Source organism: Lytechinus variegatus, chromosome 3 (genome assembly GCF_018143015.1).
Source record: "Lytechinus variegatus isolate NC3 chromosome 3, Lvar_3.0, whole genome shotgun sequence".
Lineage (NCBI taxonomy): Eukaryota > Metazoa > Echinodermata > Echinoidea > Temnopleuroida > Toxopneustidae > Lytechinus > Lytechinus variegatus.
The window spans coordinates 69,339,813-69,367,361 of record NC_054742.1 but is presented as its reverse complement, the minus strand read 5'-3'; the positions used below and the strand labels follow the sequence as shown (position 1 = coordinate 69,367,361).

The 27,549-nt window shown below is 37.2% G+C and overlaps 1 protein-coding gene across 2 annotated transcripts; it reads right to left on the bottom strand.

Annotated features, from left to right (window-relative positions):
* Positions 1–242: 242 nt before the first annotated feature.
* On the bottom strand, positions 243–26,829 carry LOC121411793. Of its 2 annotated transcripts, none has more exons than XM_041604650.1 (11): positions 26,459–26,829; positions 13,547–13,601; positions 10,410–10,550; positions 9,675–9,796; positions 6,864–6,996; positions 5,482–5,520; positions 4,936–5,102; positions 3,879–3,938; positions 3,171–3,234; positions 1,598–1,885; positions 243–784 (listed from the first exon to the last, which is right to left on the bottom strand). In XM_041604650.1, exons 1-11 carry the CDS (start codon positions 26,594–26,596, stop codon positions 420–422), a joined length of 1,572 nt encoding a protein of 523 aa, XP_041460584.1. In that variant the 5' UTR covers positions 26,597–26,829; the 3' UTR covers positions 243–419. The 2 variants fall into 2 exon arrangements, with proteins under 2 accessions (XP_041460584.1, XP_041460585.1); XM_041604651.1 differs by having other exon boundaries at positions 1,631–1,885.
* Positions 26,830–27,549: the final 720 nt, after the last annotated feature.

The following is a 27,549-nucleotide window of genomic DNA, read 5'->3' as shown; positions in this document are numbered from 1 at the left end:
TAAAGATTTGTGTTACACTTTGCTACCATAGTTAAACCATAAATTTAGATCAGAGTTTGAATTGAATCAAATATATTCAAACCAGTGACAACTTTATACCACAATTTAAATTGAACCAGAGTTCTGACTAAAGGTCTTGGAGAAATCATTTCAATTATTTTGTTGTTATTAAACCTACTAGGTTTAATAACAACAAAATAATTGAAATGATTTCTCCAAGACCTTTAGTCAGATCTCTAGTAGAGAAAATTACTCCTAATAAACAAAAGAAATTGCAAAGAGGTTTGTTTACCTTATTTTTATTAAGAGCATTATGAAATTCAAATGTATAACAAAACTTTTTACAGTGTATAATGACTAGATATTTTCCTGGGTACTGTTGAATAAAGAATAAAGACTTGCGAATGTTCCGGTTGATACTACACTTCCTCCCCCAGAGAAGTCAATGCTATAGAGAACAGAGTCTTCCCATCTTCCATGGCACTATCTGAGTATACCGACTCTAATCCTGAATCGGGTGAATCTGGCTGATCGCACCGATTGCAGTTGATTAATCGTTCTGGGGGAGGGATATCCACAACCTTGCTGATACTGTCCATCTCCTTGTAAGGCATCGAATCGGCATAATACTGGCTTTCCAGGAGGAGTCTTCCATTGGCCAAGTTGTCATGGTGAACGGTGGCGGGTAGAATGGAAGGGCTGGTGTATCTAGGGTCATCTGGAACAATGGTTCCATTCATCCCAGGGTTTGTACACCCGGATCCAGCCAGGGAATCATAGTCACCTAAAAAATAAGGAATTCGATCAAGACAGCGGTTAGACCGACTCTACAGTCTGAACAACGAGATATCACACAACGGTTACACTTCGTAATTCCGAAGGTTCTTTATACCGAAGTTTCTTAATTTCGAAACATGTAAATTGCCTATTCCTCGATGTTCGTTAATCCGAAAATGAAAAAGGGTTCGTTAATCCGAACATTTGTGGCGTTATTCCGAAGGTTCGATAATCCGAAAACGAAATAAGGTTCGATGTTCCGAAGGTTTGATAATCCGAAAACGATATAAGGTTCGTTTTTCTGAAGGTTCGTTAATCCGAAAACGAAATAAGGTTCGTTGTTCCGAAGGTTCGTTAGTCCGAAAAGGAAATAAGGTTCGTTAATCATTACGTTTTCGGACTAACGAACCTTCGGAATTGCGAGCCATCGGAAATACGAACCTTTGGAATAACGAACCTTCGGAATAACGAAGCTTCGGAATTACGAATGTATGCGCACACAACTATCGAATGTTTCTGAAGCAAATTATCGCGATTTTCATCAACAAAGTCTTTTCAGGGAGGTGAGAGGCAGTGTTGCTTCGGTTGTTGGAATGGCTTTCAAACAATACCAAAGCTACCTTCACTTATTTTTTCTGTCATGGAAGGAACTCACCATGTAACCTCAAATAAGAGACAAACCAGCTCGAAGTGTATAAACAGTTTAATTTTGTTGAGCTTCTATCAGCCAATACAACTATCATCATCATCATCATTACCATAACCACCATCATCACAATTATTATCATTGCCATCATCACCATGATCATCATCATCTTACTGTATTGAATATTCCTCCGATGAGGGTCTTCACCTTCTCCTTTAACCTTGGTCTCCTGGAACTCTTGAGAGGGAACTGTGCTTCTCTTCCAGGTGAGCAGAACAACAACCAAGATCAGTACGACCAAAAGAACCCCACCTAGAGCTCCAGAGAGTGCTACCCACAACAGACCCTGTCTTGTTGGGTCTTGAACACCGGTCGTTGATTGGACAGGAGTGTTCGGGAATGAGGTAGTAGACGTGTTTGATGGTGCAGGAGAGGTCGTCGAGGAGGCAGGAATGGGCACAGCTACAGAGAGATTAATATTGAATAGGATGGTTGTGTTGTTTCAATATCGAGCCAACATAACAATGTCATCTTTGAAAACATGTAGAAATGACAGAACTTGGTGGTCAGCAAGAGAATACCTTCAATTGTATTCTTCTAATTCTAGGTCTTACATCAGTCGTCTAATTAACCTATAGGTATCGTGTTCTTTTCTGATTCATAAACATTGGTAAAATCAAAATGACACCAACACATATTGAGTCACAAGTTGTTTACTGTTTGCTATACCTGCTAAACCCGTCAACCGGTAGGCTAAAGACCTGGGGAGCGTTTCATGAAAGGACAATATATCAGACAGTTACTATAGTAACAGTGATATTCAGCCAATCAAATTCAAGCTGTCATATCTGACAACTAGTAAGACAACAAAATGTTTTGATAAAACGCCCCCTTGAAGCCTCTGGTCACTTAGAAGCAAATCCCTCGAATGTGTCCATTTCAGGGCAAGACATCGTGCAAGACTAAAGTAACATCAATCCAAATAACCTACCATGTTACTTTCCCTGAAATTACTTATGTAGGTATCATAATTATGGTAATGGTTGTATGTCTACGATTGATTTACTACATGATACACAGTGTATATACATTTTTCGAATTAAGGCAATTTAATGATCTTAAAAGAGCATTAACCAGCAAACCAATTTGGCCCGCAAATCTAGGCTTTTCATGATAGGCCACGTGCTAATGCATGGTGCGGGTCACAACAAAGATTGCAATTTCATCAAATACACCTTGTTATGACTTCAGAAACAAATCAAAGCTTTCCATGACAATCTAGCATACTTTTTAAAATACCCTTCCTTTGAGTTCTTTTTTTTTCCGTCTCCGTTTTTTTTTTTTTCATTTTCTTTTTAATCATTTGAAAATCCACCAACAGCATTTCCCCTTGGCACCTCTCCCTGTAACAAAGCCCCTTGGCACCCTCCCTGTAACAAAGCCCCTTGGCACCCCTTTCTGTAGCAAAGCCCCTTGGCACCCCTCCCTGTAGCTAAGCCCCTTGGTATCCCTCCCTGTAGCTAAGCCCCTTGGTATCCCTCCCTGTAGCAAAGCCCCTTGGCACCCCTCCCTGTAGCAAAGCCCCTTGGCACCCCTCCCTGTAGCAAAGCCCCTTGGCACCCCTCCCTGTAGCAAAGCCCCTTGGCACCCCTCCCTGTAGCAAAGCCCCTTGGCACCCTTCCCTGTTGCAAAGCCCCGTTGCGTCCCTCCCTGTATAGCAAGGCCCCTTGGAAAAAAAACCCCTCACCTTTGATGTTCGTCACGTTTCTGGATTCATACTTAGCACAATCCTCACAATCTTCAATCATAATCTGTGGTGTTATCAAACAAAAATAGTTCTTTTCTTTAAAGCTGAATGATTACAAGCATAAAGAAAACATGCGAGTATATTTTACTTTGTACGACCATGCTGAAATTTATACACTGACTCAAGATACGAGCCAATTGCTCAATAGCTGGTTAAGTAGTAGAGGAATATAACCCCTCTGTGAAAAATAAACACCAGCAAAGCCATAATTTTAACCAACCAATGTCGTGCTTAATTTTTTTATCTCTCTCTCTCTCATTAAGAAATGCCCCTCTTAGATGAAAAAAATATGGCGTCTGTGACTTTCCACACTATAAATTTCAAGGATTTAAAATGAAACTAGATATGCTGTGCATAGTGACTAACCGAAAATTGGATTTAGATTTAAACCTTGTTGATTTAAATATAAATCTAAAAGATTTGAATTTAAATCTTTTGAGTATTAAAAGTTAATCCGTTAGAGTTAAAAATAAATTCAAAATTCGGCTGGTCACTATTCACAGCCGATCTAGATTTATTTTAAATCCTTGGAATTCAGAGTGCATGATTGCAATTGTTTAGATTAATCTCAAAGACACCCTGAGAAATGAACATGCAAATAACAAACAAAATGACGTACTTTATCATGAATGTCTAATGAAAACTTACAAATGCTCTATAAGTTCCTTCAGGCACATTCTGAAAAGAAGCATGCGGTTGGCCATTCCCCTAAATTAATTAGTTAAGAGAGAAAGACAGAATTTTTTTTTAATGAATATCAAATAAACACAAAATATCGGTTGTACTATGCTCATAATAATTAACGAAAGAAATCATTAAAATAATAATGTAATCCTTTCTTACAGGGAGATTCAATTGAGTTGAGTATGTGGCCTTTATATTCTGAACTTGACAATGGACCAGAAATTGACATTGTCGGTATGTATTTTTTCTTTATAACAATTCATGTAATTCAGTCAATATGGATATAATTTCGCTAAATCAATTAAATTCAGATAGGGACCAGATGTCTTGTAAAGAAACAATTAAATTATTCAAAAAATGTATATTCAAGATTGATGAAACACGGCACAACATGGATTAATCCAATACGCAAATATGTACGGAAATACTTAGGTGACAGCCATGAAACTAATATGCCGAATAGCACGGTCGGCAGTTGTTTGGCCATCAAATGCTATTACTTCAAGCTTTCAGCTTACGATAGCTGGCCTCTGCATTTAAATTTACTTGTTACTGTTTACATGAATTATGTCTATATCTACTTAACTACTATACAATTGTCACCTTTGTAACTTGATCATTATGTTTGATTTTATATCATTGTTATAAATTTATAATTTTATTCATAAATAAATGCAGAAATACCTGCTTAAAAAAATGGTTTTACGAGGGGCCATGGATCGCATTACCCCCTTGCCCCGTACACTCTTAAAACAACTTAGTCAAAAATGACTAGTTAATATAGGGTCAGCCGGGTGCAACTGTTATTATAGTCATATTGGACTATTTTCTAGTCGTATTTCACTAGAGCAGAGTTATTTCTGACTAGAATATATGTCAGAAATGTGACTATCAGTGATTGTCATATCAGTTGCACCCAGCTGACTACTGGTCTAGTCATTTTGACTGATTTGTTTTAAGACTGTAATTCGAACATAATTATAAATTCCAATTACAAATTATGATATTGTAGCCTACTCACCGACAAGGTAACTATTTCTTCAAAATATATTTCCCAATCATTTACATTCTCGATGCCGACTAGAAAATCTGTATATCCACTGTTGCTATCAGGCGAAAAGGTCACAATTACATTGCCAGAGCTGTCCTGAAATACACCAAGATCGTATTGTGATGGTATGGAATTACCTGCATAGAAATAAGATCATCAAAGCAAGTTCCGAGTAAAGTCCCTATACTGTAATTTGAAAACCCTATTTTAAAAAGGATTAAGGTAGAAACTATGTATTTTCTAATTAATTTTGAAAAAAGAAACTAAAATGTGGTATCTATTTATTTTGTATCTTTTAAACAGGGTAGCCCCATCCGAAGTCAAGTGCTGTTTTACTTTGGGGCTACGTATCAAATGAAACAAAACAAAATACAAGCATACGATAGGAAGGGGAAATACACAATCATAAACAAGATGGAATTTTCAGGTTAAAAGACCCTGGAACATTACTATAACCAAATATTTCTCTCGAAATTAGGGATAAGATAATTGGCAACACACTGATGAGAGACTTACCCGAGGTGCAAGCATGTAAGTCCGGTACATCTTTACAACCTGTAGAAGAAATAATAGTATAAATTTGTTAGAATTCCTGTGTGTAAGAATGGAATGTAGTATACTATTGGTGTTCTTATCACATGCACAGTAAAAAAAATAGCACATTGTTTAAGCCTGTCACTCTAACAACAAGTCGTTTAAACTGATTTTAGTTCCTGAAAAAGATTAAACAGTTGCTTAAAAGGTTTCAACAGTAGTTGTCAGAATGACGGTTTTAAACAACGTGCTTCAAATTTTAAACAGCGTTTTACAGTGTGTCTAATTTATCATCGACCTAATATCATTAGGTCGATTCCAGTGTTATGGGGATAAAATTCAGTGATGTTTTTTTAAATATTGATATCAACATGGAGCTGAAGAGACCTTGATTAAGCTTTATTTGACCGTTGTATACTTGGCCCTGAGAATGGGGGGTGTTGGTGGTGCTGTGTGTGTTGGTGTGTTATTCGCTGTATAGGGTTTGGCAGCATCCCTGGAAATCAAGAAGGTATGCTAAATTTAACCAAACTCACCTTCATTTTAAAAATGAAGGTCATGTTAGGTCATTATTTGTTTTTACTTCCCGGCCCAATGTGTGTGTGTGTGTGGGGGGGGGGGGTTAAACCCCCTACCCCCCCCCGTAGATCCGCCACTGATTTCCCCTATCAAAAATCGTTCCCAGGGCCCTTGCTCTATAAATGACACTTTGGTATGTTTTATTGAAATAAATCAACGTCAATTTTCCTTGCCTTTTCTCCCGGGGGGGGGGGGGGGCCACTTACATTGACGAGTGGATACCATGCGCGACCAAAAAAACACGTAAAAAGGATGTCCTTTTCACGATAGGGCACGTTACGTACGTAACGTGATAAGGGTGTCAAAAACACAAAAATAATGAAAAAAGGGTATCTATTTCGCTCGGAAAATTACGTGTTTAGGGTCGAATTTGCGGGGATGATAAAACAAAATTAAAATGTTTTATAAAGGATGTCCTTTTTGCCCCAACACTACGTGTTTAGAGTCCTATTTGCGCGAGGTGTAGAAGGTGGGGTCGCACTAAACCAAAGTAATAAAGCCGATCGACGACCGAAGGACCCGTAATAATAAAACAGTCCTGTACTTGTTTAGGGGTTCATTTCAGGGAATATTTGCCAAGAGTATCGTTTTGTTTCCAATACTTGTTAAGGGTAGGGTTTCACACGCCAATACTTGTTAAGGGGTGCATTTTCAGAATATGGAAATTACGTGTTTAGGGTCCTTTTCGAGACCCCATGGTCGCGCATGGTATCCACTCGTGAATGGAAGTGGCCCCCCGGGCCTTTTCTTTTTGTTTTTACCTTGTACATTATGTTCATACTTACTAGGTAGTGTTGCCTCAATTCTCATTTCATTTTGATTGCCAATCAGATTGCCTGGAAGGCTTCGTACGACGAGGGTGTAATCTGAACCGGGCCTCGCAAAATCTCCATACTGACATGTCAATGACATATTGAACTAAATGATTAAATAAAAGAAATATACGCGGTAAATCACCGTTAGATCAGGGTCGTAGCCAGAAGCATTTTGTTGGGGGGGGTGTACCAGCTAAATTTGCCAACTAAATTTGGCGTGACAGGGCCAACGTGAGCACAGGGGGAGTCTGATGGGGGATGTGCCCCCCCCCCCCTCTACAATAATCACATGCTAAAAGATTTTGAATTTTTAGAATTGAATTAGTGGCATTTGGTGAATACTTGGTGATTTATACAAAGATATTTGCACTGTAAAACTAAACATTTTGGATCAAAATAGAAAGGCTATATTGTGCCGTAGTTGCTAACTTGCAGTATAATGATATACCCTATATGCATTAATAATATCAAAATCAAAGATTTGTTAATTGTTAATTGACCTTCTGTGCCAGATGTCTCAACTAAAAATTTCAAGAGTGATACTACTAACAGTGGCGTACCGTGGGTCACGGCATTAGGGGGGGGAACACCAGCAAAAATTTTGAGTTATTATACTCAATATGCCAGGTATACTGACCTAATAGACATTTTAAGGACTGTGCCATTAAATGGATATATGTTTCTGATAGTGATCAAATAATGCGAGCGCGAAGCGCGACCTGAAAATGTTTGATATTCAGTCCTAAAAAGGACTAAAAAGGAATGAGCAAAGTTTTGTAATCATGATAATTATGTACCTGTCTCACAAAACAAACGAGCGCGAAGGCACGAGATGAAATTTTTTGTATAACTTAACCCTACAAAGGGACATTTTACGGACTATCTTTTGGAATTTATGAAGTGCGTACGTATCTCATCATAGTCATCTCATGCAAGCACTTGCTGATTTTGTTAGAATAACACTGGTACATGAAGCCTTTTTTGGGGTCATTGTAATCATGCACATGATACATATTTCACTAATGAAATATTGCGGGCGAGAAGCGCGAGCTGAAAATTCGTTATATATACAGTAGATCAGAAAAAGGGACATTTTAAGGACTGTCTTTAGGAATTCGTGCACTGCAAAAACGCCGGTTTTGATTTAACACCAGCCCGGTATCCATATCTGTCCACACCAATGCGAACGTAAGCATAGACTGGAAATGTTTTATATTAAGGCCTTAAACGGGGGCAATCACTTTAAGTATATAGTCATAAAAAACATATGTCATTACATAAAACAATAATAACTTGAAGTGCGAGGAGATAATTTGGTGCATAATCTTTGTGGACTTAAAATACAACAGGACTATATATATCTCATTAGTCAGACAATGCGAGCACCAGGAACGATGCAATCCCAACCTGTCGCCACTTCCACCCAACCCCACCCCAAGCACATTCTGACACCATAAATGAAAAAAAAAATCTTCGGCTACAGAATTTAGTAAAAATAACTTAGAATATTTTTGTGTTTTTTGCCAACTGCAAACTTGTAGACAAGTCTACAAGTTGTAGACTTGTCTTCATGAATTTGCCAACTGCAGAGTTACCAGTTTTTTAAGTCTTGTGTTCTGTTCTTTTCAGATCTGAAACGGGGCAGTACTTGTACATCACTTTGCTGACTGGTATAGCGTATAGAGTTCTGCCACTTTAATATTTGCCAACTATACTTTGGCTTTGATTATTCAAATTAAACCTTGGAAATTCATCCCACCCCACATTTATTTACCTAGTCTTGCCTCTAATTTTACAAAACTAATAATTGTGGTATAATTTGCAAACTCAGTCACAAGCTTGTTTATATCGGGGGAGGACCGGGAGCTTACTTTGTGTGTTATTATAGCTCCATCTGTTTTGTCCTTTGTATTTTGCTGACTAGTAGGGCTCTAAGCCTGGCTACATGGACTTGGATTTGCCAACTGGTTGTCTTTACTCTAAAAGTCGTAACCTTCTTCGAAGTTATTACCCCTATTTTTTTCTTTCTCTCTTTGCCTCTTCCCCGCCCCCTCTCTCTCTTTCGTTCTTTCTTTTTCTTTCTCTTCCCCTCTTTCCTTCTTTCTTTTTCTCTTCCTTTCTTTCCCTCTTTCTTTTTCTCCCCAATCCTCCATTTTGCCAACTGGTAAATGATTTTGCCGACTGCTATGAATGTTGGGGGGTGTCACATTCCCCATACCCCCCCCCTCTAGCTACGGCCCTGCGTTAGACAATCAATTTTTTTCAATTTAAATGTGTTATATTAGCATTTTCCACACAATAGATGTTTGTACAAGGAGGGGGGGGGGTAACATCTCCCATTGAGACATTTAGAAATCCTCTATTTATTAAATCGCATTTGTTTTATGTAACACATTTTCATTGTAAAGTGTGTACCAAATAGTTAAATTTCATTCAATTGATTAATCAATTTATTTATTAATTCATCCTTTTTATTTGGTTAGTTTCATATATATATATATATATATATATATAGCCGAAATAAAGAGATACTTGAAGCTACGTCTTGCATCAATGATTGAGTCATTTACGTCTGTACATAGAACATGATGCGCTGCAATACACGTTCTGCGAAGGGCCCTCTTCCTTTATATATACATATATAATATATATTTATTTATTCATTTATTTATTTATTTATTTAAACATATTTATACAATGTAAGAACAAGGTCACCAACTGATTGTTTAGATCATACCAGTAGTCCTGTACTAACATAACATGAAATATTATCTTACTTACACGTGTTTCATTGACTGTCAGTGTTCTGTTGAAATCTATTCTGACGCAGAAAGTTTCCGCGTTACAATCATTCGCAGTACACCGGACCTGAGCTTCATATCCAGTCAGAAGATGGATGTTTTCTGTAAAACAATGAATAAAGTTCCTGATTATTTATTATACTAAAATTAATTATACACTCATTTGCCATATACTTTGCCCCAATTGAAACAATATATATATTTTAGGACATCGTGTAGAATCTGCCCTGTTCTTCCCGTCATTCGCCTCAGCGATCCTTTTAAAATGCCCCTGAACAAACATCTTTGTAAAATCATACACTTTAGCAAACCTGAAGATTATAAGAATTCAACTGGGAGGAACATGATTTAACAAAAAAGTGGAGAGCCTATTATTGAATTATTCATACTTTTTAACAAAGCTATCGATCGAAGCGTGATTATGGATTTTCTATAGTAACATCAATTCAATCCAGAATTATTTAATTCCAATAAAACATATATATATCATACAATTGCATGAACATTATTAAAATCGAGCGATTAAAATTTAAATGTAATTACAGAATATGAGATTATAAAAAAATAGTTCCGTATTGGATTATGTTGGTCTTGAAATTGTGTAGATGACTGCCCTTAAATAATTAAAAAAAAGTATTTTGCATTGATAGTGTCGTCAGAATCGGAATATTTCTGGTGCAGATATTATCTGAAGGCGCTGGACTGTACCATTTACCTGAAGGTGAGGTCCACTGTGGGATCATTTCCAGGTATCTCTGTCCATCTGTTGCTATGTAGGAAGAAGAGTCTAACCTGGCCTCACCGGGGGCACCCGGTGCCTCGCGACTACGCTCATTGTAGATGTACGGGCAACTTCCTGACCAAAACATGAAGAAGGTTATGATTGTTAGAAATGATTATTAGAAATGCTTTCTCACAAATTATACGAAAGCAAAATTAAAATCGAATTGCACAAAAATACAAAAGGAAAATAGTACTAATTAGAACACGTTCGAAGACACAAGGTTCGTCAAAATGAGAAGCAATAGGATTTGAAATCAAACCCAACTATTCAACTGCCAATTAAACCATCATTGCTGGTATCATTATTAAGGACGGGCAAATAGACATGGCTTTATATGTACTTCTTTTTACTTGTTTTAACCTTACACTAATGATACAGGGTTTTATTTAAAAAGATGATAAATCAGAGGGGGGAAAATATTTGTGAAGTCTTAACGAAAATCCATTAAGGAACAAGAGAGAGATATGAATTTTAAATTTGTAATTTGTGACGTCATAGACAAGCAGGTGGGTGTTTCATAAGGATGTTCATTATTTAAGAGTGACTTAAAGAACGACTGGTGAACCTTTCTTACGCGCTAAAACTCATCAATGAACATTAATGGTGACTATCATTCACTACAAGAAAGGATCACCAGTCGTTCTTAAAGTCACTCTTAACTTATATGAACAGCTTTATGAAACGGCCCCGGTTTCCCAGACATGTAATATGAATTCAATAAACTTTCATTTCCATTTGCTAATGACTGAAAATGGCAATTTATGGAATTTACATTCGCATGACACCTACGGGAGATGCTCGCATGTGGCGTCGCAAAATAAGAAAATTCAAACTCCGTTAATCTTTGATGGATTTCGCCAAATCTTTACCAATATGTTTCTTTTGTTTTTATGCTTTTATTAAAACAACTTTCCGTCAGGTGGGTGTTTCTTAAAGTTGTTCGTAAAGTAAGAGCGACTTTAAGAACGACTATTGATCCTGTCCTGTGGTAAATGGTATATCCATTGGCGATGGTTTAGCGCGTAAGAAAGGATCATCAGCCGTTCTTAAAGTCGCTCTTAACTTACGAACAGCTTTATGAAACGGCCCAAGGTTGAACTTCCCCGGTCATGCGTGACGAGAAAACACGGAAAATGTGATATCTCGTGTCACGTGTTCAAGGCTACATTAATCATCTTTCGTTACATTGAAAGTGATCAAATTACCATGTCCTGTTGTTTTTTAATTTGCACTTTGTCTTGAAGGAAGAAGAAACATCGCACACCGTAGGCCACTGAAAATTCCTCTAACACGCGTCTGTATGATCACATTCGCTAATTAATTCACTCACACCCCACCCACCCTCACATCCTCACGAAGAAATACACATACAAGGCCATCGACTCCTATTCACAAAATGTATATTTTAGATATTGGGAGACTATAAAACCCTTTCCCCTTCATATTAATAAAAAAAATATCATGTTTACTAATTAAAATTTCCGCAAAGGACTTCCTGATCTCAAGGTGTCATTAAATACCAACACCTGAAGTAGTCATTTTTACACACCCTTGAAATAACTTTTTACGGTTAGTAATCAAGTTACTACCAGCATATACCAGCCTGGCACAAACAAGTGAGCTTGATGTATCAATTCTGGACAACAGGAGACGGATCCCAAAACTTCCCCTCTGAACGTTTAAGAATGAATAAAATTTAATGAATACATTGTTACTTTGTAATTGAGACATCGAGTCAGGGTAGAAAAATTGAACAAGGCCGAGATTATCGATAGGTCATGACCCACTCACATTTTTTTTCCTGGAGCGCAAGAAGCGAAAAAAAAATCGAAGAAACTATAAAAAGAAAGCGAGTGAGAGGAAACAACCGCTTGTCACGTGCGCGCTTTTGCATTTTCTTAAGTGAAATTGAAGGATTTCGTGCACAATTTTGGTGAATTTTGTGAAAATTATCAAAAAGGTAGCTTTATAATAAAATATTTTACACATTGACAGTCAGATATGCCCCGCGTTTCGACAATTTTTTTTATATTGATGGCAAAACGTCTACTGTGTTTCCTTTGGCAATGCTAGTTTATATCATATTAAAATCAAATTTTGGGGGGCGCCAGGGTATTTTAATGATTTATTTCCAATTGGTCTAATGCAAATTCGTCTAATTACCAACTTGCCTACTATCATTTTGGTCTATCATAAATTCGTCCTCTCTCTCTACACTCTAAAAAATGAAGTGCTAATTTAGCTCTTAAAGAGCGTGTATAGTGACTGCACGTCGAAGTGCTGATTTGTCCAGTTCAAATTTGAACGAGACAAATCAGCACTCCGAAGTGCAGTCACTACACACGCTCTTTAAAAGCTAAATTAGCACTTCATTTTTTAGTGTGTACATGGTCTAATTGCCATTTCGTCCACTCACCTTTTCGTATAATAACCAGTTGGTCCAATAGCCATTTAGTCTATAAACAATTTGGTCTGATTGGATAAGTGTTGATTGGGCGAAAGGAATAAAAAGAAAAAAGGTATTAGACCAAGTGGTTATTAGACGAAATGGTCATACTGATGATAAGACGGAGTGATTATTGGACCAAATGGTTGTAAAGACGAAATGTTGATGGACGGAATGGCATTCGACTAAAAGAGTGGACGAGTTGGCAATATCGACAAATCGTCAGTTTACCATTTTAATAAGTAAATTTTCTCTTATTAATTTTTTTTGTTCTCGGGCCCGTTGCAGAAAGAGTTGCGTTTAAACGCAAGTAAAAAAAATCAGTCGCAAGTCCCAAATGCGCGCTGTTGATTGGTTGAAAATCAAGTTACGCTTGGTTGCGATTGATTGCAACTCTTTCTGCAACGGGCCCTATCCAGCAGAATGGTCTAATCCTATATTAGGTTGGTTCGACAGTCCTTGAAATCAGGACTAGGATCAATCCCTGGGCTTTGTGTAACAGGGGCCAGGCTCAGATTTGCTTGAAATTATATTGCAGTGCATACTTCCTCTTTCTTCTCACCTGACGCTCGTTATGAATGATAAAATACGATTCTTAAATTTTTGGCTTGGATTTACTTACCTTTTATGGTGATATGACACGGGGGTAAAGATATACCTGACGCTCCAGATGCATCCTGTAAAACAAGGGAGAGGGAAATGATGAAACGATTAAATTACCCACCTGCGAGAAGGATATCATTATCTCAAGTAATCAGATTAACATGAAAAAGCGTCTGTAGTTGTTTTAATTTGGCTGAAATATCAATCTGACACCGTTTCAGCTAGAAGAGTACATGAATTCAACTTATCTGAAAGGTTGTTTAGTGATTAGGTTTAGTTTATCAATTTAAAACACGACCACTCACGAATCCACTTGAAAAAATACATTGAAAATTATGATTCTCAGGAAATCAAAAGGATCATGGGGAGTGCATTGTGACTCCTTTTGGAGTGAACTGCAAGAAGAGGCACACGCACTTGCCTCCAAATTAAAGTAGTCATTATGCACTCTAAAAAGATGTACTGTTCACTCCAAATGGATTGGTCCCTATAGTATCACTCCAAGCAGGGGCGGATCCAGGATTTTGAAATGGGGGGGGGGGCGCCAGCGGCAAGGGAGCGAAGCGACCGAGCGGGGGGAGGATGTGGGAGGGGAGATACCCCCCCTCCCGCGGCAAGGACTTTTTCAAAAAAAATCATGTCCAAAAGTCGTATTTTGAGAGCACCTTTAGAAGAAAAATGCACACTTAAATCACTGTAACTTCATGAATAAAAGACACATACTGACTCATTTAGGAGCTGGTTTCCAGTCACACACCGTATAAGCGGTCATTCAAAACATACATTTGGCACAGGCTCTTCACTTGCTTGCATCGTGTGATTGAAACGTCAAATTTAAATGATACGAAACTGAGACTTGTAATCGATAAGTTCCGAATAATCCATTCTGTTTATTGTCATTTGTGTATTTACATTGTGTGTTTCAAACGAGAATTGTTTAGTCGTATGGCAACATGCATAAAATTTGGTTCTTTTTTCCCCAAAATGCACAGTAAATTGTTACAAACTACAGAAAAAACGACATCATCTTCTGGTAATCAACCTTTTCCCTCGTATTATTTTCAAATCATCTTCAATAATCCAGTCATTCTGCACAACCTCAAAGTAATATAATGCCTCTTAAAGGGATTCTCATCATTTTTATTGTTTACGTTCAAAGTCTCTCATCGCGTTGCCATCTTAACTCAGTGGCGTACCGTGGGTCACGGCATTGGGGGGGCACCAGCAAAAATTTCGAGTCACTTAGGAAGCGCGCGAAGCGCGCTCAGTTGCCAGGTATACTGACCTAATAGAGATATTTAAAGGACATGTAGTGCCATTAAACAGATATGTATCTCACTGACTAGATAATGCGAGCGCGAAGCGCGAGCTGAAAATTTTTGATATTCAGACCTAAAAAAGGACATTATAAGCAAATTTTTGTAATCATGATCTGTCTCGCTAAACAAACAATGCGAGCGCGAAGCGCGAGCTGAAATTTTTCTATTTATTGACCCAAACAGGGACATTTTAAGGACTATATTTTAGGAATCCATTTAGAGTATAAATATCTCAGCATAGTCATCTAATGCTAGTACCATCCTTTGCTGATTTTCTTAGAATTACATCTTAACACATGAAGCACTTTTTGTAGTCATTGTATCGTGATTATCATACGCATCTCACTAATCAAATACTGCGAGCGCGAAGCTCGAGCTGAAATTTTTTTTAATTCACACCTGAAGAGGGGCATTCTAAGGCTTGTTTTGTAGGAATTCACTAAGACCTTACATATTTCACTAACCAAATAATGTGAACGCGAAGCGCGAGCTGAAAAATTTTGATATTCAGATCAGAAAAATTGACATTTTAAGGACAGATTTTAGGAATTCATGAGGAGCAGACATCTCACCAATCCACTAATGCGAGCATAAGCACGGACAGGAAATGTTTTATATTTAAGACCTTAAAATAGGGTGATCACTTTAGATAGTCATGAAAAGAAGCAAATGTCACTACATAAAAAATAATAACTCGAATTGCGAGGAAATATATTTGGTGTATATTGATTTGAAAACGGAAGGTTTTAGTACAACAGGATCATATATCCCGTTAAACAGTCTATGCGAGCACCAGGAACAATAAAGACAAAGGCCCTAAGCAAATAATGTTTCATAACGTTATGAAAAAATGCTTCTTAAGTAATATAACATAACACAATATAATATAACATTTTAATGAACAATAATTTCTTCTTTCCCCACTACGTTTCTCTTCCTTTACCCTCTTTTTCTCCTTTTCCCCGTTTTTTTTGGCCAGCTGATGGGGGGGGGGCACGTGCCCCCCATGCCCCCCCCGTAGTTACGCCACTGTCTTAACTTATGACCAGCCAGGATGACATTGTATTTATATTTATTTTAAAATAAGATAATCAATTTTTCGCTCCTTACGCTGACATATAGCTGCCTATACACAGCAAACGCGGAGTGGGGTCGACTGGTGATTGAGAATATACAATTTTGCTCCTTGATAATTCGTTGGAATGATTGCTTCGGCGAAACTTAGTTGGGGCGCCCTGGATAATATGCCTCTGAATCTACCAGAAAGTGTAAAAGTTAGTTTACATTAAATACAAATATGTCTGACCTATACATTTCAGTGAAAACGTACATGACCAAGGCAGAATGATAATGCTGCGCACGTGGCGCCCGATATACGGCTTCATCTTTGAGTAAAGAATAATCTCGGGGATAGACATTATCATTCGCATCGTTGACACTTTCTCTCGCGATCTGTTACTTACAATTACCATGTATTTGCCATAAAGACGGACAAACGCATGTTACAAAAAACACAAAATTTCGGGAAAAAATGATATCCAATCCAACATCTTCAAACTGGTCACTGCACTGCAACTCCCGATCACAAGTGGTGCAACTTTCCAACCAATCGATTTGCGCGCCCTGGAATTCCGGAATTTACATATTGCAGTACAGTATGACAGAGGTGCATTTGTGCGAACACAAAGGCCATGAGCGTAAGTTAAAATATAGTTTTGACTAGATCTAGCCCTTGAAATTGACTACATTGTACCAATCCAGTAAATATAACCATCAAAAAAAAAAAAAAAAAATCCGGCGAAAATAGGGGGGGGGGGGCGCGCGCCCGGGGCGCCCCCCTCTGGATCCGCCACTGCCAAGTCAGAGGAGTAAAATTGGGAGTTAGATTAGCTTTTTTTTTGCATTTAGAGAGTATAAAGATATCAAAGGACAAGTCCACCCCAACAAAGAGCTGATTTGAATGAAAAGAGAAAAATCCAACAAGCATAACATTGAAAATTTCATCAAAATCGGATTTTAAATAAGAAAAAAAAACAGCTACATGCACATCCTGGGGCCCATTGCATAAAACTTTTTACCTGAGAAAACTTAAGTTGTTTTTACCGGAGTTTTTGCCCTGTGTTAAAGTCAATGGCAGAAATCAAACTAACCTTAGTTTTCAGTTTTTACCAGAGTTTTCTCGGGTAAAACAGGTCGGTATGCGAATGAGGAGACTGATGACGTCATCCAATCACTATTTCTTTTGTATTTTATTATATGAAATGTTTTTCTAGAGGAAACTATTGGCGGTACGGACGTGCAGCAGTATTGTGATGGAACTAACACTTAAAGTGTGATGAATAGATCCGACAAAAAATGTCGAATGAAAATAATGAAAAGAAAAAAAAACCAATACATCTTGTCAAATGAAGTTCGTATCATGGACATACGCCAAATGTCAAATGTTTTTGTCTTAAGCATAAAGGAGGAATGGTATTATCTGTTTTATCATGTTGATGACCCTTGGGTCAAAAAGGGATCATATTTTTATCTTCTGCACAACTGATGCGTGATCATGTGGATATTATCAAAGTTATTGGTGGAAACTTTTGGAATGATACTGAGGGTAAGGTATATGTGAATGTAATACATGCAGATACTGATAGGCCTATTTTATAACTGAGAGCTTGCCATATTTTGTGAAAGTCTACTAGGTGAGATATTTCTTTTTTATTCATCAGGTAAGATGATTTAATGCATGTCGCCAATATTGGAGAGATTATGACAAGATATTACATGTATATTTTTTCCGTGACGACATATTTTTTTTTATCAAATCGATATTTTTTATCAAAATGATATCAATATATCGCCAGGCCGACATACATTTTCGTTAAGTCTTGGTAAGATCATTAACGTCATCATGTAGATTTGCAATATTTACAAATCAATGAAATGTGGGAATTATGTCAACTTGTCAAGATAAAAATCTCGACAAGTTGTTAACACGTCAAGGGCACTTTAAAGCTTCTGTACAAATAAAAATGAAATATATGTCTTCTTCCCCCCCCCCTCTTTCTCTCTCTCTCTTCTCTCTTATGTCGCTGCTGAATCTATAGATAAATGAGACCACATGTCATATTCGACTTTTTGAAAATTATAATAGCAAAGTCGAAAGATGTCTAATGACCGATCCAACTCCCGGATCCAACTACAACAATTAAAAATAGCCTAAAATGACTTTGTCGCCATATTAGTGAGAATTTGAACAAGTATACGCCGTATATTTAATTATCCCATGTATGTTAATCAATTCAATTGACGATTCCTTTGCCGAACATGATCCTCGATTTGATCAATGCTCACCCTCCCCCCCCCCCCTCCAAATTTATAATTTTCTATCAAACTTGCATCATAATCATCAGTCATCAGTGCTAAAAATATATCAAAATTTATACTATTCGTTCAAACTTATGATGCAATAGATTGGGGGAGACAAAAAAAATTTGGGAGCAAGGAGAGGGAGAGAGAGAGAGGGGGGGGGGGGGGAGACAGGGACAAGCCCAAAATTTATTTGTGCTTCTAGATATGCACACTGCACTTCTAATATTTTTTTTTCGAAACTTTCATCATCTATATAGATCGTCACAACCAATTGTATTCTCATTTAAAAAGCCACGAGACCTTTGACACGTGACCCCAAGCGAGAATAGATCGCGGATATTACTTCCAACAACACGTCTGATCCAAGTTTGATTCTGATCCATCATAATTATTTATGATAATCTAATCGCCAGAACAAGAGAGTTATTGACTTGTACATAATAAGCTCTGTAGACATTTGGGCTCAGCAGTTGGCATATTATCTGATAAGATCATTTTTCACACATTATGCACTCACTCCCACGCGAAACATGAGCCAGGCCTGACACGATGTTCGAAGCTGATGCGTCGACGCCTATCGACTGAAAATGTAGTGATTTAAGATATCTTATTTACCTCTATGTTTTTGCTGTCCATACGAGCTCAGACTCCTTCTGTAAAAAATATTATATATATATTACATATAATATCCAAATGAACTGTTGCTGCGCTAGCGCCATGAGCGTTTCTGGACGGCACCAACGTACCTAAGGGGGGGGCAGGGCTTTTTGGCTTGTCAAATTTTCAGGCGAAATTCGCATACCCCCCCCCCGTGAAAAATCCTATAGGTACGCCACTGTACTGCTGGACGGTGTGTGCGCTCAATAACACATGACTATTATTATTATTATTATTACTATAGGATTTCCCGGCCAAAATAGCACTGATGTTAACTTTCCTTTCTTTCAAATTCGACGGATTCCGTACTCTTGGTGATATCTCTGCTTTATATTCCCTTTTCTTGCTTAAAAATTAACGAAGATTTCATTGGAATGAATTGTAGTTTCCTTTCAATTAATGAATAATGTCCTTCTTTTGCGGAGCGGTCATTCTATTTAGCACAAATCGGTTTTCGGTTTTCGCGACGGCATGTCTTTATCATTTAATTTCGTTTATATCGCAATCAAATTAGCACTATGTGCATTATTAATTTGCCTTCAGGCAGTTTTTTTGGCAGTGCTCATGGTATTCTTTTTCTTTATTTTTTATTCTCTCTTAATCTACATTAGAGAGTATTCTTCTTTTTTCTTCAGCTTTCTTTTCCTTTTTTTTTTTTTTGGGGGGGGGTATGAATTCTTGTCATACAGAAAGGGAAAAAATGATGTACCATGTATGTATATATTTGATATTAATCTTATGCTTATATTACTCATAATTTCATTGTGGGTCATGGGGGAATAAGGGAGAACTCCATATGCTACATACATGTCTGTGAACAATGTGCAGTTATTACTCCAATTCTTATAGCTAAATTTCTGAATAGACCCATATACTTTGTTCTTGAAAACGAATAGACATGATAGATGAAATAACGAAATACATCACAACGTCAAACAGGCATTTCGGCACATTCTTAGGTTTGGAAACACTTGTAACATTTATTCCCCTGCATTCTTATAACTTGAATTATCCCTTCAAAATAAAAAAGGATTTCAATCGCTAATTTAAAAGCTAGAAATTACGCTTCGAAATTCACTGACTATTTTGAATGCAACCTGGCTCGTTTCTAAATTAAATGAAAAAAAAACGCAAACCTTCGACTAACACCCTAAATGTAAAAATAATTCTGTAAAAAATGATAATGACAATTTGCACGGCAATACTGATCTACGCTAATTTAAATGTCAAAAATATTGATTCAAATGAAAATCTCGTGAATTTCGCCGGGAATCCTAAATTATTATCATTACTGTTATTGTTATCATTATTATTATTATTATCATTATAACGATCCATTTTCTTGTACAGTATAATGACCTCTGTCACATTTTTCCATGTGCCTGGCTTTGGTCACCATTCATACATGTACACGAAGTTTGTAGTTCATCTCTTCAATATTTTTTTTTACTTGTACACTGTAAAAAATATTGGGCAAAATTTTAACCAGCACGAGGGTAATTATGTATCCAACCAATTATGGGCAGTATTTTACCCAATGCGGGAAGCATATTGTCCAGTAAGGTTAAAAAATAAGCAGAAATTACTTTAGAATGAGCAAATTTTCATCACACTGGATAAATAATAATGCCCAAAAGAAATGCCCAATGTTGGTTGGATACATAATTACCATCATGGAGCATTTTTAACCCAATATCTTTAAGAGTGTAAAGTTACTACGAACAACGCAAACACAAGGACCATACAAAGCGAAAGCATAGGGTACATTCATTTATAAATTCCTTGAAGACTACTTTTTTTCAAATTGAAATCATGGCGGAAGGTGTTATTGCTAATGTAAGGTGGTTTTTTTTACCGCCTAGAATTTGACTTTAGTTGAACTGTGTGCCCTAAATGGATACATACTACATAATGTTTAAAAAAAATAGAATAAAAGAATGTCACATGTGATTCGATTTTCGATAAGGGTTATCGGATACGAACAAGTAAAAAAAAAGTTAGATAAACTTTGATATGTATTTTGTGGGATCACTTACAAATATATCATACTAGAGGGACAAGAGGATAAGTATTACAAACTTCCTTCCTCATAAGAATAGGGAGCAAATCGCACTCAATGCATATTGCTTTGTTCGGTAATTTGGCGGAAAGGTAAGTTCTAATTGGAGATCTTTTTTTGGCACACACTTCCTTGATCAATAGGTAAACTGTCATTCCAAACAAAAAGGAATTAAATTTGAGGAATAGTTCCCTTTCCCCCACATATCAAGGGTCTGATGACGGATCCAGGGGAGCTAGGGGGTACATCCGGCCCATGCCCCCCCCCCCTTGAGAGTCACAATCAATTTTTAAAAGGTAAATATGCCCTTTTTACATAAGCGCCCCCCCCCCCCTTTGAAAGTGAGGATTTTTTTTTTGCTTGTCACATTTTCCGCGGACAAAATAACCGTAAAGTGTAGGAGTGTAGGCTTGTCACATTTTCATCGGGAAAATGTGCCACCCCCTTTGAAAAATCTTTGATCCGCCCCTGCAAGGGCCTGCATGCAACGCGAAAAATACACTCATCTGTAGTCTGAACGATTGATTTTACCGGTAAATCTTTGGCAAACAACGTATTAAATTACCATTGATTGTTCATAACTGATTTTGATTTATAACAAATACATAGCCCGGACTTCGTATTTTAATTGGTGCACGGCTGTCGATCGGACAATAAACATGGTTTCAAAGTCGATTAAACTGGAAATGAAGTAAAATGTGTATGTAATCACCAATACTACCAGTTTTGCTTTCTTTTGTCCCCCGTTTTGAAAATAGTTAAACACCCTTTTTGCGACAAAGCCTTAATTTGTAGGCGCGAAACTGACATCTAGACATAGAGAGAAATGATAAATTACTGAACCCCCAATTTAGTTTATCATGTGGGAGGTCCGTGATCATACTAAGCATGAAGGCACGTACATGTCCGTGTCTATTTCCCTTAACATTGAAAACATAACGTTTTTGAAGAAACATAGAAGATTCAGGGTATTTGGAAACATCTTACATGAAATTTGAGCTATAGACCTACACCACCGTCTTGAAATGTTACATGATAACCCTTTTGACAAACTATACGGGGAATCCCAGTCAGAATTCAATGTCGAAGACAAAATATAAACACACCGCTTCGCCTTGCTTTTATAGGCAAAGAGTTCAAAAGATTCAAATTTTCAAACTGGAATTTATCTGGTTTAAATTTGATTACGGGTGTGATATACTTCCATGAAGAAATTGATATAGATTTCATATAATCTAATGGAAGCTAGTGAAAAGTCTTCAAATCCTTGCACCTATTTGTCTACTAGATTGTGACTGACGGCAGAACTGACTTGCTAATATCGAAGCGTTACTAAATTTCGTATAATCTTACTAAATGCCCTTGTAGTTAGGAGTCTTTGCTATTCCAGAAGTGTTGATATCTTTCGTAATCTTACTACATACCTAGTTATAGAAGTCCTTGCTAATCTCGAAGAGCTACATACCAAGCTATAGAAGTCCTTAAAGGGGAAGTTCACCCTGTAGAAAACTTTGTTGTAAAAATAGCAGAAAAATTAGTAAAAAATATCGCTGAAGGTTTGAGGAAAATCCGTTAAATAGTAAGAAAGTTATTAGAGTTCAAAGTTTTGGATTTCTGACGTCATAAACGAGCAGCTGCCCCATGTGTTATGTAATATAAAATGCATGAATTTCAAATGTTTTATGGTTCCTGATAACTTAATTTTGTTTTCTATTCATGATCGGGTGTGAAATGATTTGTCTATTGATATACAAAAGGTACAGTGAAAACCATTCTCAATTTTCTGAAAAAATTACATCTCATCGATTTTTTACCATTCGCTATGTAGGAATGCTGCTCGCATATGACGTCACAAATCAAATAATTGAAATTCTAATAACTTTTTACTTATTTGATGAATTTATCTCAAACCTTCGGCAATATTTTTTATTATTTTTTCTGCTATTTTTACAATAAAATTTTTCTCAGGGTGAACTTCCCCTTTAAAGCGTTACTAACTTTACAAAACTTACTATAAGTTAGAGGAAGTAGGGATTGAATAATGGAGACCATTAAAAGGACGTTCATGCTGTAGGAAAATATTGTGTTGGTCTGGACGTGATGGCGATTTTTAATGCCGATCTTTAATGCACATTTTTTTTTTTACTTGGCAGCCAAGGGGGGGGGGTGGGCGTTAAACCCAAAGGTTAAACCCCTACCCCTTGTCCGCCACTGCTAGATGTCTGGTTAGAAGGCGTCACCATTCACGATGCTTTAATAACTTTAGTAAGCTTTAATACCAAATGCCTAGTTAGACACACTTCTCGAAGCGTTACTAACTTTAGAAAGCTCACCAAATGCCTATAGTCATAAGCCGTCGCTATTCAAGATGCTTTAGTAATTTCATGAGCTGTAAAACTAAATGCCCAGTTATAAGCACTTGCTATTCTCGAAGCTTTACTAAATTTATTCTGTGATCAAAATGACGTCATCACCTTACTAACTGTAGTAAGTTTAATAGATATTAACGTTTCGAGAATGCTGGCCTATGTGTTTTTTTTATCATGAATTGGGCAATTTTCTCCCCAGCGCCTTCAGACTTTAAACATAATAAATAGTCACACGTCCACCGGATACCTCCTTATAAAAAAAATACAATTCAAAGTAAACCTTTAATATCATTTTAGTGGGTCTATTTTGTGCGTGGAGCACTAGAGTCAGGGGCGGATCCAGCTTTCGCCAAAAGGGGGGCCGAAAAATATTTTCATTAATTTTTTTTCTTGATTGGCCGCTATAATCTGATTTTTGTGGGGTTTTCAGGGGGTAGTCCTAACTAGAGACATAAATTTTTAGTATGTTAGTTTTTTATTGTTATAAACAAGATAAGGCATCTCATGTGGTCGTAATATATAATGCGAGCGAGAGCTAATATTCTTTGATATTTTATGTCCTTAGAACTGAAGATTCTGAGCAGTTTTTATAATCATGAGCAAACATAAGTATCCAACTAAACAATGCGAGCGCGAAGCGCGAGCCGAAATTTTATTATAGTAATGTGAAAAGGGACTCAATTAGGACTGTTTTTTAGTGATTAGTGAAGAGGATACAAGTATTAAATAATGAGAGTGCGAAGTGCAAGCTCAACATTTTTTGATAATCCGACCTGAAAACTGAACAGTCTAAGCGCTTTCTTATTTAAATAAATAACAAGTTGTGTGTCTCAACCCATTAAATGCAAGCGCCAAGCACGAGCTTAATTTTTTTATATACTGACATGATAAAGGAACATTTTGACAAATTTTGGAAAGAATTCCCAAAGAGAATAGGGATTTCACAAGTCAAACAATGCGAGCGCGCAGCACGAGCTTTAAATTTTGATATAAATCAAACAAAATAATGAAAGCTTGATGTGCGAGCTAAAATATTGTGTGCAAATTTATTTCAGAAATTGGATATATGAAGTGTCATTTAATCCTCTTGCATGGGGTTCATTACACAGACAATGTGAGCGCAAAGTGCAAGCGAAAATTCTTATATAAAGTCTATTTTCCAATTCTTCCCCTCACCTTTCTCTTGTTTTCTTTCGGGGTCGGGCCGGCCGTTACGAGGCCGTAAATTACACATCATGGGTATGATACCTCTTTCTTACTTTTCTTTCTGTTTTTCGTAGTTTCTATCAACATAAAGTACACTTTCTTTGCAGGTTGTCAAAAAATAGGGGGGCCGGCTCGGCCCCTCCTGGGCTCCGTAACACAAAGGTTTGCGATGAATTGCTAATATGAAAAAACCGCTCTGATTGGTCACTGGTCAATATTCTAAACCTAATGCGCGTGTAACGTTGATAATGATTGGTCAGTTGATTTAGCGATTGATCGCTAATCTTTGTGTTACGGAGCCCAGGATCCGCGCCTGAGTTACATCACAATAAAAACGCTACGTGGTCATTTCGAATTCTGCATTAAGTGGGCCAAATAGAATTAAACGTCTCAACAATTTTGAAAAATTTGTTATCGCTTGTCCGATTATCTTCAAACTTTCATCTATACTTTTACAGGCTAACTGCTTATCTAATACTTTATCTTTTAAAAAACTTTTCGAATTGTTATTTCCCCTTCCCTTTTATGTATGATTTTTGAAGAAGGGTCTATCTTATCATTGCCTCTCGATCTAGAAACATGCCGAACTTTCCCGGCGATTTTTTATCATTTACTACGGGGAAACTCTCTTCAACGTACCTATTCCTTTGAAAATGCAAGTCAAATCACAATGGAGAGCTGAGAGGCGTTTGTCGAAACTTCCGTGTGGACAGGGACAGAATCGGCGTCTCTTGAGGACAACGACATCTTTGCAATTCTTCGTCCGGTGCAAATCTTCGGATGATCTGCTGTCCCAGTCCACCAACTCGAGTCGACAAAAGCCTCTCAGCTTTCCATTGTGATTTTACTTGCACGTTCAAAGGAATCGATGCGTTGTACAGAGGCGTAAATATTCTTTTAGAATGCAAATGCCGTTAAAATAAACACAAACCAACCAGTTCCCCCATAGTAAATGCGAAAACTATATTGCAGAAACGGTAACTAGAAAAAACAAAGACGTTCTTGACATCGGTGAAACGAAAAAAAATCGGGGGCGATCGAATCGGGGCAAAATGTTTAACAGAGTTTTATAAACAACAAATATATCACACAAGTTGGACTTTACATGCCAGTGCCTGTGCCACGTACCGTTTGGGAATCCCAAATAGCAGTCCCGCGCGCTTTCACTTTCATTTATTCACAATAAGTCATAAAACGATCACATTTTACCCAGGATTTTACCCCCCAAAACTGATTTGTAAAGTGCATTACATCAAAGATTTATTTGATTTAATGAAGGTTATTTTGCAAACCAACGCAAATAATTATTGTATTGTATCTTCACTTTTCTGCATTTGGTTAAAATCTTACCAAAATTGAAAAAGTTTATACTGTCACCGTCAACTCTTTGAAAGTTATATAATATGCCTTAATTACAAAATAAATGAATAAAGTCACTCGACGGTTGAATAATATTCCGTATTCATGAACCTACCATATCTGACAGATCGAGGTGGTATATCATCATCATGGTGATACTACCGAAAGAAATTATAAAATCAGTCTCCCCTCCCGTCCCAACTGTTACTTGATATTAAAAAAATTAAGACCCCCCCCAAAAAAAATCTAATATTTTCCCAACCACATGATGTAAAGTGATACATAATTCGTCATATTCGGAGTCGGATAATTGAGAATGAAGAAGATAGGTAAATCATCATCATGGTGATACTACCGAAAGAAATTATAAAATCAGTCGCCCCTCCCCGTCCCAACTGTTACTTGAAAGTAAGACCCCCCCAAAAAAAATCTAATATTTTCCCAACCACATGATGTAAAATGATACATAATTCGGAGTCGGATAATTGAGAATAAGCAAGCTATACATCTAGACCCCCAGAGGAATCAAATCCAAACAAAGGTAAATCATGATAATGGCAGTACATTATATGAAACATACTTATGGTGTACATACGTACCGCACAGGGGGTATAGCATGACAACTCTCCAGAAAGTCCTGAACCCAATCCAATGTTTTCTCCTGACGTACACACGATGAAGCTCAAAATAATCCCTACCAAAGTAGCAGAATGGTGACTGAATAAACTTCCAAACATCTTGGTAGAGTGTGTGGTATTACAATTTCAAAAGGGTATACCTGAAGAAAACACACGGGTTTTTTTACATTCTATTTTTCTCAGAGAGGCAAGTTGGGATACCAGACCAGCAAGCCAGTACACTGGGTTCGTAAATTTGGCAAGCCTGTATTTATGATTTCCATGTTGGCCTATCTCATGGTGATATCTATATGCCTCCATTCTACAACTGAAGCTCGGAAGTAAGTGGTATACCTTCGCGTTAGATCCGGGGGCGGAGCTTACTCCACGTCCAGGGGTAACTCGCCCTGACCTTTCCGATCCTGTTTCTTGGAATAATATGTAGTCGAAAACATGTAAGAATAAAGTGTAACATACTGACGCACTGTCATGATATACGGGGTGGGGAGCAATATGTATACCCAAATGAAGGGGCGGATCCAGGAATTTCCAAAAGGGGGGCACAATATTTTGCGGATGAAAATTGGACAAGCAAAAAAAAAAAAAAAAAAAAATCTCACTTTCGAAGGGGGAGGGGCACACTTGGGTTAAAAACAGTATTTTTTTTATACATTACGAATTTGATTATGGCTCTCGATTTCAGCCAGTTTACCTAGCTCCCCGGGGGTGGGGGTCACATTTGTAATTTTTAGTATTTACATGGCTGTATAGTAATATCTGATATATGTTGCATTTTTTTTCAAATAAATATCTTGGGGGTCAATCATTGTTCCATTGTTTGGGCCCGTTATGGGCTAGAAACCCCCTCCCCGGCCCACCCACCAACCAATACAGATTAATTATCACATTCTCATCACAAACATCACTTTATATTGCAGTATAATGATGACAGTAATAATGAAGTTATGATAACAAAATCAATAATAAAGATGATAAGAATTAATTTGGTAACATAGTTAAAATGGCATTAGAGTTTGTAAATCGATAACTATCTATACTTTGCTTCATTTGGC

Excerpts from the sequence above, each read along its gene's own strand:
- LOC121411793 (XM_041604650.1), bottom strand. The coding sequence starts at position 26,596 with ATGTTTGGAAGTTTATTCAGTCACCATTCTGCTACTTTGGTAGGGATT. Across the intron at positions 3,939-4,935 it reads AAGAAATAGTTACCTTGTCG|GGGAATGGCCAACCGCATGC; the intron begins GTGAGTAGGCTA and ends TAATTAATTTAG. Across the intron at positions 1,886-3,170 it reads AAACGTGACGAACATCAAAG|CTGTGCCCATTCCTGCCTCC; the intron begins GTGAGGGGTTTT and ends ATCTCTCTGTAG.